We start from the raw sequence: 12,517 nt of genomic DNA on the forward strand, positions 1-12,517 counted from the left end.
ATTATTAATTTTTTTGAATTATGGATTCCTTTTATTGGTATTGTTAAATCTAATAAAACAAAATATAAAGATGTAACTTTTCCCATCATTGTTCATAGACCCTGCCTAAAATATATTCCAGAGACCCAGCCAGTTAAGAAGTGCTTACATTCAACGAGGGTACAGTTTAAAATCAACGTCTTATTTTATTTTCAGCATCTAGCACAAATAACAAAATAAGAAGGCATCTTAATTTATTTGATGAATAAAACTGCAGATATATTACTGTTGCTATCCTTTCCCCCAAAAAACATTTTCAGTACTGAAAAGAACATTACAGGTCATGTTGTATAGAATGTTCTCATTTACTTCATTACTGAAATCTTAGAGATCACAGAAAAGTCAGTACCACAGCTGAGGTTGAACCAAATCTCCTAAGATTCCATTCCCAAGTTGATATTGTGTAAGGTGCATGCCAAAATAAATAATTAAAATAAAATAAAAAGCCTTAAGACAGCTGCCAGATAACTTAATAACAGAACATTTTTTTAAAGGAAGAGCAGTTAAGTTCTGGAATTTATATCCAAACACTAAATTAAACTTCATGAATCCATAATAAATTCTGGGAGTGACTAATCTTTTCACATTATCAAATTCCATGAACTTTAGTTTTATCAATAATGGCTATTTTAAGACTCCTATTATTTAAGAAACTCTCTGAGGAAAAAGTATAGAGTTTAACTAGTGATGTGACAAACTACTATTCTTTGCAAACTGTAGGGCTGAAAAGCTCAAGATCCATTAGTCCAAAGCTTCTTAAACTTTTAAGTCTCAATTCCAAATGGGGTTGTGTAACTGAAAGTGGGCATCACAAACTATGGACTTACCTAGCAGTAAATTTGTTATCAGTAAATTTTTTATTTGCATACCTATTGCATATCCTACCTGTATACACAGGGTCATGTAAAAATTTCTTGAACAGAGGGGTTTTGAGTGGGAGAAGTTTAAGACTCTGTGGCCTAGTCAAAAGGCTTATAGGGCTGTTTCAATTTCCAAAAATACATATATAATCTTTTTGTTGTTTATGTGTACATACACAGATCTGTCTATATATATCCCGAGTTTTCTAAATTAAACTAAACTTAATATAGAGTCTTCCTATTGAAACTTTTCATAGTGGAAACTTTTAGAAGATCCATGACAAAGAATAGCACAGGAGTTTAAAAATCATTAAATATCTGATTCTCTTTTAAAAGGCAAATAACTTAATTTTTTAAGGTTTTTCCCCAGCTAGGCAGAAAACTTGAAAAAAATTAGTCCTCAAATCTTTTTCTCTCTTGATCTCTAAATTTCTAATGCATACATAACACCTACAGATCAATTCCCAGAGAGCAAATGGCCTAAAAAAAAAAAATTTCAGTATAAGCAGTCTAAGACACAAACCTGGGATTTAAGTTAGAAACCATATAGCAGGGAGAAAAGAGTATCCTTAATAATAAATTAGAGTACAATTCCCCAATCATCCTATCAGGAAAATGAGTTGTATTTTCTTAAGTGGCAGCTAGGTGGTGCAGTTAATAGTGATAGGCCTAGTCAGAAAGATCTGAGTTCAAATGTTAAAAAAAAAAAAAAAAAAAAAAAAACCTTAAAACTACAAAGAAAATCACTTATATTTATTTATTTTTTTAAAGTTCAGAGATATCAGGTTAAAAACCCTTGATTTAGATGAAATTTTTTATTAATGCCACATCAAGTTAAAAAAACAATAGAAGGAATTGAACTAGTATTTGTTATTTATTTATATATGTATGTACATTCTACATACATTCTATAATTTGTTTAGCCTCAGATTAATTCTATCAAAAGGAAGTCACAACAATTCTAAGTGTTAAATTATTATCATACTTTCGGCTATTAAGTTATTCTACTCTGTATATATTTACTTAATCATAATAAATTAAAAGTGAGCCAAACTAGCCTGCTACATTTAAACCAAGAGGTTAAGTCAAAGAACGAATTAAAACAAAGACAAGATTTTAAATATCATTATGAAGAAAAATGCATTCTCCCAAAACCTAGAGACCAACATTTGAATGCCTACTCAATGCCAATGCAAAAAGGCTGAATAAATACCTTTATTATTATAAAAGTAGTCACCTACAAATAAAACCAAGTCCTTCAAATTAGGACATAGGACTATACACACACCTGAGAGCTATAAGAAAATTCTATGGACATTTGGTTAAACCCTTCACTAACAGAAAGGGGATCTAGAAAGCTAGATATGAAATAACTTGCCCAAAGTGACAGGTAGGAAATGTAGTAGGAGTAAGAGTCAAATACCAATTTTAATATTTGAGGGGTGAGGGGGGTGTAACTTCTCTGAACTAGGTGGACAGAAAAAAACCAAAAATCCTATATAAGACAAAGTGTTGAAATACAAATAGTGAATACAAAACTAATTCAACGAATACCAAAAGCCTTTAAAAGTATATCAAAAACCTACTTTGTTGCAAGGCAAAGTAATAAGCTCTGGAAATGCAAAAAGACTGTTCCTGTCCTCAGATTATGTGGGGGAGACAAAATGCAAATATGTAGAAAGGAAGCTATTTTTATATATGAATAGAAGTAATTAACAGAAGGATGGCACTAGAATAGTTTCCAGAGATTTCAGTTGGAATAGGAAGCCAGAGAAGTCAGTACACAGTATAGAGGGGGACAGCCAAAGAAAATGCTCAGAACTGATGATAAGACTATATTGTTTGTAGAACAGTCAGGATTGTTTTCAGTGGACCAGAAACTATTTGTCAGAGTATATAAGTAAAAAAATATATATATATATAAAAAATTGTATATATTATAAGCATCTAGGAGGGTGCAAGGTTATTAAGCATTCTAAATGCTAACAGAGCTTTTTGGATTTTTATCCTGAAGCCAACAGGGAACCACAAGATTTTATGAGAAAGCAGTTAAGAGTGGTATGCCTGAAATCAGAAACATGAGAGTTCAAATCTGAACTCAGGTACTTATTATCTGTGTGACAAGTCTCTTAACCCAGTTTGCCTGTTCTTATCTAAAAAATGAGTTGAAGAAGGAAATAGCAAGCCATTTTGCTATGTTTAAATTAAAGAGCAATCATTTCAGTGGCTATGGGTGTGAAATGTTCATTTAAAGCAGTTAAAATATCATAGATTTAGACCTGGAATAGATTTTTAAAGGCCCTTTAGTCTCATCCTTTCATTTTACATGTGTGCAAACTCAAAGGACTAGTCTTGGCAGTCAGAAAAAACTGATCAAATTTTGCCTCTGACTTACCAGGTTTAAGCCATTTTAACTTCTTAGTGATCAGTGGAAACTCCTCAAACCAATTAAATCACATACTCATTCTTACCTACAAAAGCAAAACTATTTAGTGATCATGTGCCACAGAAATGAAACCAACAATGTTGGTTAAAAGGTTAATGATTCACCCTTAAGACATAGAAGTCCTTGCTTTGAATAGTGGGCAGTAGTGCCCACAATCAAAGCACAGATACTGAGGTCAGGTAAATCAAGTCATCTAGAGAATTTCCATTCAGCTATTACTATATGCCAAGCCCATCGGGTAAAGAAAATCACAGCTGTTGATCTTAAGAACTCACAACTTAAGAGAAAGCATGCAAAAAATTCTGCAGAGAAATAAAACATATACAGGACAAATTGAGGATTATCATCAGGGTGGTCTAAAAGTTTTCTCTAATCCTGCTAGCAAAGTCTAGATTTCTGCAAAGTGTCTTAGGAAGGAATAGGTTATGTGACAAGAGTACATGAGATTTTTGGCTTCAAGAACCTTTTCCCTAAATTAAAACAGTGAACTTAATTTCAAGTGCTTACACACACACACACACACACACACACACACACACACACACACACACACACACACATCCACACATCATAATACACAATTTAGAGCTGGGTTCCATCTAGTTCAACTACCCAATTTTATAGATGAGGAAATCTGAGTTCCAGAGAAGTTGTATTAAGTTAGGAAATGAAACAAGATCCAGTAACTCCAGAATCTGTATTTTCTACTAAAAAAAAAAAAACAAACATCTGCCTTCATATATGTAGGCATTAATTCAACAAACTTTACTTAGTGTTTTCTATGTGCAAAGATCATTCAAAAAAAACAAAAAACTGTTATGATCACAAGCTTCTACAATAGAAAGTACCCTTTTCCAACAGTTAACAACCATTGTCAGAAATTGCTTTCTTTTTTTAAAAAACTAAATCTCTTTGATAGAAGGGTATGGATCTCCAAGTTCTTGATATTTTTATCTAGTAGTAGAGCCTAAATAAATGGACAAAATACTCTAATGTGGATTTGACCACCACTATTAAAAGAGGAGAGATCAAAGCTTTTAAGACAGTTGACAATAGATGCAACTACATAAGGAGTGTCCATCTTTTTTGTTTCTGATTCCTTTATCACAATCCCTGACTGACCACCCATATTTCCCAGAACCAAGTGACTTCTGCAAAAATTGTTCATCTCTAGTGCTATCAGGTATTCTAAGGCTTCAGAGATTGTCGATTCCTAGAACGGGATTGTTGTTCTCTCATGTTTCATAATCATTATACATGATTAACCTTCAATTATTTTACTACTGGAAACAGTCAATCATACAAATAATTCAATATTTGTCATAAAGTGTACTATACTGAAGCTCTGATTTGTCAACTTTCACTATTAAATACAACAAATTATAGGTAAAATGTGGTAAAGTGATGACAAGAACCACTAATCTGTACCACATAATGAGCTCATCTTTTTTGTTTCTGATTTCCTCATTACCCCTCCTCCCTCCACTTGCCAGGAGAACACCAAGCCACTTCTGCAGAAATTGCTTATTCCTGGTGATAGAAGTTATTTTGGGCTTGGGAGATTGTCAATTACTAGAATAGGAAAATGTTGTACATTATATACTGTTGTCTATAAATGATTAGAATAACAATGGAATTGAATTAAATGAAGGCAGTGCAAACTTTTAAGAAAATTTAGATTAAGTTTATAAGCAATGTTGCAATGCAAATTATACATTCCTAGGTGAAACTTTACATTTTTCTACTTTTCATATTTCTATACAAGAGTATGTGTATGTGTTTGAGGGTGCTTCTTCTGGGCCTTTCCTCTGAAAGTAATTAAAGAAGGTTGGAAAGTTATGTGGAAAGAGGATTGTGATAGAGGCTTTAAATGCCAAGTTAAGTGTTTGTCAACTGTTTCAATATAATTAAACATTTGTAAAAGAACCCATGTCCAGATTATATGCATTAGAAGATAAAGATAAAAGTCAATCCTTGACCATTTACGGCTTAAATTTTACAATTTAAGTGCCACACTTGATTAATTTCAAAAAACAACCCTAATGGGTTGCTCATACACAGAGAAGTGGTAAATTAGGGGAAAAAAACACAAAAACCCCCCAAACATATAATTAAATATTTATTGAGTTAATTTAATATGTACTCAAGGAAGATGATTAAGCCCTTGGGGAAGGGGGGGAGCAGTATGTGTGTGTAAAAAGATGAATAAAATGTCTTAAGGAAAATTCACAATCTAGAAGGTTGACAAAGATATTAATATTTGGAAGAAAAACATTTAGGAATAGAATTTTCGTAAGTCTCCATTGCTGTCTTGAGTTAACCTCAAGATTTTTTTGCCAGGTGGCCAATGTGTTTAAAGAAGAGTCCTCAAGTACCCACTAGATTTATTTCTAAAATATTCAAAGACAGGCAATAAAGACCCTAGAGCTCCTATTCTAAACATCTTGAAGTAAAATCAGAGAGCCAACTGTTGACAAATGCTTCTCTATCTGCCAATTGATAAAAGGAAGAATGCTAGGATTCTTCTGCTCATGTTATATTGCTCTCTTATGACCCAAAATTCTTGGAGAGCAGAGATATCAAATTAATTTGCATTGTGACTCCCACCGTTAAAACATTCCTCAATATGCTCATGAAATTTTTTCACTGAGTTTTGATAATCAAAAGAATTTCAAGAGCTATTGCTCTCAAATCAAACACAAGTGGACAAACAAACAAAAAGACCAATTTTTTAATGGATAGTTAGCTGCAGTCTTTCACATATAAGACAGTATTGTAGATAAGATTCTATGATGAGGTCACTTAACAACTTTACAGTAACCAGTGGCATCTAAAAGCTGGTAAATCGAGCCCTTTTCTTAAATATGACATGATTATATAGGAGAAAAGACCAATAAAACGTGTTGATATCCTATACTTTTTATTAGCTACAATATAGTAGGGATGACTTTTTTGGGCTAAGTTTCTATTACTCTGATATAACAATCTCAAAATCAAAGGCAAATAAATATATATAGCACAGACAAGAATTGAAGTTATGTTTTAAGCACTGAAATTAAATTAAAGATTCACATTCTTTGATAAATTAAAAATCTTAATTAACACTTTGGATAGCAGGACAATAAAGAAAACCCAAATTAGAATTCAACACACCTTTTGTACTGTATCATCCTGAGAATCTACAAATACCTACCTGGAAAGGTAGATTATCTTTTCAGCACAATAGTGTTATATGTTGTTATGATTTCCTTTTATCCACATTTTAATGTAATGCTCACTTTCTTAATGGAAATTTGCAATTAAAAAAACTTACCTAGCAACTTCAAAAATCAAAATGAAAACATTCAAATCAGAAAACCCAAGAAAAAGCTAAATCTTACGCTTCAGATTTGCACTAATACTTGCTGAAACCACAATCAGAATGACAGATTCATTATTAAAGCTTTAAATTTACACCTCAATAATGCAGAAACATCACTGAATTCCTTATTTTCGGACACAACTCTCCATATAATTTTTTAAAATCAAAACTCCAAGTATACCTCTGTATTCCCAATTCACGATTAGTATAAAAATAATTTTCCTTTAAATACCCCAAAGTTGTTTGATCATACCAAAAAAAACAAAAAACCCCACCAACTGTCCTGGTAGTGGTCAGAGATAAAATTTCTCTGTACATAAATAATTTCCATGAAAATGTATTAATAGCAAAAAAATTTTAATAAAGCATTACAAACAATAGTTCTATTCTAATAAATCTAAAAATCTAAAAAGCTGGTAATGTGCATCATTTTGTGAATTTGAATTCCTAACTTCAAGGTGCTATAAAACTGGCACAAAAGGATTATTCTAATAAACTCTATATTCTGTATACCAGGAAGGCACTTTGATAAACCATACATTCTTAGAATTAGTTGAAAATGAGTATTTTAGTTTTTATCTCAACCTATACAGTAAATTCAAGTTTGAAATACTCAGAATCTTTATCATAAGCTACCAATGAACAGGCAATAGAAACATTGTGGATGCCAGACGCCTTTCTGCTAGGCTGACTCATTTTATGAACATTACATCACCTAATCCAGGGAGGGGTACTACCATCCATAATGAGACTCCTATTACAAGCCTCTTATATAAAAAAAGCACAATACACAAGAATTCTAATATCTCTCTCTCTCCCACACATTCACCCACCCACCTCTTTTTCCCTCTCTCAAACACACCCACACACTTAAGTAAAAACAGGCATATAGAACTCCTAAAGTCCCATTACTTTATCCATAACTAAATATAACTTTGTCTTCTGTCCCAGGTACAAAATGACACAGGTAGGATAAGTTCTGAGACAAGCTGCAAAACTTTTTAAGTAAAGATATCCTTGGCTCCCTTTCTCTTTTATTCTCTCCTCCATTACTGCTATAGAGGGATACATTTCAAAAAAATAAATCTTATTCAATTTTATAGAAAACAAAACCCAGAAAGTGGAGAATTAAGCTTATAGCTGATGTACTCTACAACAGAGAAGCTATATTGAATATTTATTGATTCTCACCAGTACATCGTTGCAGATATCTCTTAGTTCGGTCTCAATTTTCTCTCTGTATTCTCGGGCCATCTGCTGTTTTTTCTCAGCACCTTCCGTCTTTTGCTCAATACTTGAAACAACCCTCCAAGATGACCTTCGGGCCCCTACGACATTTTTGTAAGCAACAGAGAGAAGATTCCTCTCCTCATTGGATAATTCAGCTCCTTGCTCAGTTACAGACTTCATGCAGGCTGCCATGTCATCATATCTCTCAGCCTGCTCAGCCAATTTGGCCTTCTGCACCAGCTCATTTTTATCCATGACTGAATGTTCTGAGGGAAAAAAAAAGGGCATTATTTAAAGACTTAAAATTGTAACACAGGATGACCAGAACATGGTTAACAGACCAATTTATCCAGACATACTCAAATTCCAAACATCCTAAAAAGCCTCAGAAGTTCATCATTAAAAATGCTGTTAACACTATCTTAGCTTAGGAACTGAACTATCTTTCCTAAGTCAGATGTTCAAAATTGCAGTTTCCAACCACCTCATCAAAGAAACAAAATTTAGCAGTTTTTCTAATTGTTAATGGGATATCTCAGCTTATATACTGATCACAATTTTTGATTAAAAAATTTCATTCAATCTTTCCAAAAATACATACCACTTTTACAACGACTCACACCTAAATTATACAGGCTGTTTTTATTTATATTTATGAATCTTGTTTCATTAAAACTATTTTGGACCAGTTTTGCGATCTGTACTAAAATTTCTTACAGAATGACTAATTACTTTTTTGGATTAGCTTCAATATGTACCATTAGTGACCAGAGAGCAATGTGTACACAGCGCCAGTGTGTGAAAAACACTTTATAATTTTTAAAATTATTATTTTCTTCCCTTTACTAATTCGACATCTCCCCCTTGATTCCCAGTTTACCTTTTGACAATTTTTTTAAAAGTACTAAGTCTTCCAAATTGATGAAGAAAAAAATAAGCAGTAAAAATCATCTTGAATCATTCTGAATTAAGAACATTCTTTTGTATTTATAAGTGAAAATCAATTCTATCACCATGAAATTAGAATCAAGTTATCCCTCTCCCATTAATAATCATGGAACTCCCCAAATATCAATTGTTTACACGCACACAAATGGGTTTTTTAGTCTTCAAGTGGATGCACACCTACCAAAACCTGTTAGGTATATTTAAAGTGCCTACATTTAACCAGATGCAGTTTTAGCTCTTCTTCATTTTCAGACATATAACACATTTTCTAGAAGCCTAACAACCATTTTTTAAGATGTTATAGTAACCATCAAAATATGCACATTCAAAACTAGCTACAGAAAAGGAGGGTTTTTTGGATTATGCTCCACTTCTCAGATCCAACGGAAGTGGAGGTTGTTCTCGAAATAAAATGGTGCTTGAGGCACTCCTCCTCAGGGGCCTCACCCATTAACCCAGGACATAACAAGGGTTAAAAACAGACCCAGAGCCGTCAGAGAGGGGCCCGAAGTTGAGCCCTTTCCCATCCTCCTCAGCCCGGAGGCTCCTCCTGACTCCTCCCAAGCTAGCAGCACTAGTCCCTTCTCCGCCTCTCTTTGTCATGGCGGATCTGTGTCACCGAGCCCAACCCACGACTAGGAGCGTTAATTCCCCCTCCAACCAGAGCGAGAGGGAGGAGCTGCCCGCGCCCCCGCCTGAGGGGGAGGGGGCGCCGCTCAGGCCCGCGGGACGGCTCGGCGGCAGTGTCCGCCCCGGCGAAGCGGAACCACTACGAACCCGGTAATGGACACACCCCACGGGGAGTGATATCCGCCGAGGCCGCCAGTCCTCGCACTGTCCCATTTACCGAGGCTCTAAGGACACAACAGCTGCAGCAGGTGGGGGGAGAAGGCAGAGGAACCACGCCCAGGCAGGCAAAGCGCCAGAGCTTCCCCGAGCACCCCCGGCAGCGATTTAGTCCGGCCCCAGAAAATCAGGGCAGAGGTCTAAGGGGGGTTTTAGTGTCCCTTCTGCCGCCCCCACGCCGGGGACGAGACTCACGCCCAGCCCCGGCTCTACCTGATTTCCCCGCTCCCACCCCATCTCCCCCAGTTCATTCACCAAGGCCTTAAAAAGGCCAAAAAAAACAACCATCCTCCCCCCCCCAAAAAAACCACCTTTTCAATTCCACCCCTCCTCTCCGGGAAATTGCTCGGCTTTTCTCCTCCCACGGCTTTAACCTAGGCGATTCAGCTCCACTACAAGACGAGCATGCCCCACCCCAGAACCCTCACTCTCGGTGGGCGGTAGCAACCCCCCCCCCCACACACACCCAACTGGGGACAAGCCGCATTCTAGGCCTCGGCCGAGGAGGGTGACCTCGCCCAGAAACTACCTGCCGGACACCTCAGAGCAGGCCAGGAGGGGATGCGGATCTGCCCCAGTGGTCTCCTCCCTGCAGTCCGGCGGGGCCAGTGGCCCCTCCGGGAGTGGGGGGAGGGCGGGCTGGGTTCCCCTCCCGCCGCCGCAGCGCCCGCCCGCGAGCAGAGCGAGCCTGCGCCTCCGAGAGCGAGGGCGGGAGGGGGGAGGGAGGGAGTGGTTCGGGGGAGAGGGAGGAGGGTGGAGAAGAGGGGAGGGGGCGGCCTCACCTGCGCCGCCACCGCGGCTGCTACTGCAATGCCCGCAGCGGCGGAATAATTATCTCGGGAGGCAGGCGAGCAGAGTGGGAGGCAGGGATGGGGCAGGAACAAGGGAGATTTTCATTTCCCCCCTTTTTTTCCGGAGTGGTAGGAGGATAGGACACGGGGCCACCCCCGCAGCCCGCTCCGCTGCCAGCGCCTCGAGGACGGATGCCTATCCCCGGGGATCTCCGCGGTGGGCGCGGTTTTTTTTTTTTTTTCGGTGGATGAAGGGGGGAGGGGAGCGAATAGGGGGGAGATCTGGGGCCGAGTCGTTGAAAAACTGTTGCTCCCGAAATCAGTAGCCGGAGGCATTAGCAAGCGCGGCCCGACTCCAGCGGAAGGGAAGCCGCCGCCCCATCTCCGCCTGAGGAGACTCCGCCTCAGCCTAGCGCCGCTACCGCCCGGCCAGGCGGCCAGCCTGGGGACGAGGGAGGGGGCGGCCGTAAGAGGGAGATTTCTTCCCCCAACTCGCTTCTACCCCTTCCAAGGTGGGGCTAAGAAGAGGAAAGAGCCGGGGTACCGGCGGCACCATCGCTTACCTGTGCCCGGAGTGAGTGGCGGCGGCGGACGGACGGACAGGGGGTTCAGCGGTCTCTGGGCGGCGGCAGTGGCAGCGGCGGGGCTGAGACTCTGTCCCTATATCTCTCAGCTCACAGGCTCCAGCCGCTCCGCAGACACGGGGTTTCCTCCAATCACCAGCTCCGGCAGCAGGGGCACCACACGCACGATGACGTCAAACGCTGCTATGGCAACCGCTGATTGGTGCCCACCGCTCCCGGGCCCAAGCGCAACCGCCGCTCCCCGGCGCGCGCGCGCGAGGAAAAAGGGCGAACGAGCGGAGCTGGGGAACGCGCGCGACCCAACTTTTACCCAGCCCCCACCCCTTTCCGCCTTCCTTCCTCCCCAATCCTGGTCCCGAGAGCGCCTGCGCGGGGCGCAATACCCTCCCTTTCCACTTCTCCCACCGCAACCCAACCTCCCTACCCTTTCCTCCTCCGCCCCCACCGCCTCTGAAACTCCTCCTTCCACCCCACTAGAGGGAAGAACTGCCGCCCCACCTTAGCCTTTCGCTAGGTCCCTCAGCGCCTGCGCTAGTCACTCCCTCTGGCTGAGGCAGCGGTTCAGCAACATCCGGGGCCTTTCAAACTCTCCCTTTCCCCCCCTCCCACTTCCCTCTCCCTTTCCCCCCCCCTCCCCACCCACCCCCCAACCCTCCTCGCCCCCCGCCCTTTGCCGCTGTTACTGCCCCCAGGGCTGGGTCTAGCGACCGGATTGTGTGAACTGCCCCTCAGCTCCTGCATTGTGATCGATCTGGGGTGGGGCTGGGGGTAGGGTGGGGGGCCCCCGCCGGAACGGTCGGGGTGGGGGAAGGACAGGAGAGTCGCCTCGCCCCTCCCCCTATGCTGTCTACGGGGCGGAGCTGGCCTGACTGGGAGGGGGCGGGGGCGGGGTATGCCGAGGTAGACATCTCCCCCCTCCATTTCACCCCTTCCTGATTCTCTCTTCCTCCCCCCTCCTCCCTTTGCCCACCGGCGCCGCTTTACCTGCTCGGCTTGGGGAAAGCAGCCTTGTGACCTTTTAAGGCTCGGAAAAGAAAGTAAGGAGTCCAACCCTCTGAGTGAGGGTTGAGTGACGGGGAAGTTTTCCAATCCGGAGTTCGGGATCTAGGAGAAATGACGACTTAGAGAGGACCACGGGGGTGGGTCCTAGGTTTAGGTGGAGAGGAGGAAGAAGAAGAGGAAGGGTGGGAGGTAGTTGAAGCCGAGGAAGTACATCTCACGCCCAAAGGACGAGGAAGAGCGCTTCTGGATCCCCAAAGACCCAAGTCTACCTGGTCCGGAAAGCAAAGGCTTTGTTAGGGAGTGGTAATGGGCCAGGCGTTTTGAGGACATTTGAGAAGTCATTGATAGGAAAAACCTAGTGAGCTGGGAAGAAAAGTATCTTCCTGTAGATTGTCCTCGAGCATAGTATA

The 12,517-nt window shown here is 40.6% G+C and overlaps 1 protein-coding gene and 1 long non-coding RNA gene across 5 annotated transcripts in view; one reads left to right on the forward strand and one right to left on the reverse strand.

Annotated features, from left to right (window-relative positions):
* Positions 1-12,199, reverse strand: part of YWHAZ (tyrosine 3-monooxygenase/tryptophan 5-monooxygenase activation protein zeta) — a 50,634-nt gene extending 38,435 nt beyond the window's left edge. The window contains exons 1-2 of one of the 4 annotated variants that reach the window (XM_051970936.1): positions 12,090-12,199; positions 7,898-8,202 (exon numbers count right to left, since the gene is read on the reverse strand). In XM_051970936.1, the coding sequence (XP_051826896.1) occupies positions 7,898-8,191 (294 nt within the window). In that variant the 5' untranslated portion in view covers positions 8,192-8,202; positions 12,090-12,199. Of the gene's footprint in view, positions 1-7,897; positions 8,203-10,259; positions 10,412-11,084; positions 11,178-12,089 lie in introns of those variants that run through there. The other 3 variants (XM_051970935.1, XM_051970937.1, XR_007949424.1) reach the window with 3 other exon arrangements.
* LOC127544339 (uncharacterized) overlaps positions 11,761-12,517 on the forward strand; it is a 49,756-nt gene continuing 48,999 nt past the window's right edge. The window contains exon 1 of the long non-coding RNA XR_007949426.1: positions 11,761-12,142. This is a non-coding gene — a long non-coding RNA (uncharacterized LOC127544339). The remainder of the gene's footprint in view (positions 12,143-12,517) is intronic.

The sequence above is a fragment of the Antechinus flavipes genome, chromosome 1, assembly GCF_016432865.1.
Source record: "Antechinus flavipes isolate AdamAnt ecotype Samford, QLD, Australia chromosome 1, AdamAnt_v2, whole genome shotgun sequence".
In the NCBI taxonomy this organism is placed as follows: Eukaryota; Metazoa; Chordata; class Mammalia; order Dasyuromorphia; family Dasyuridae; genus Antechinus; species Antechinus flavipes.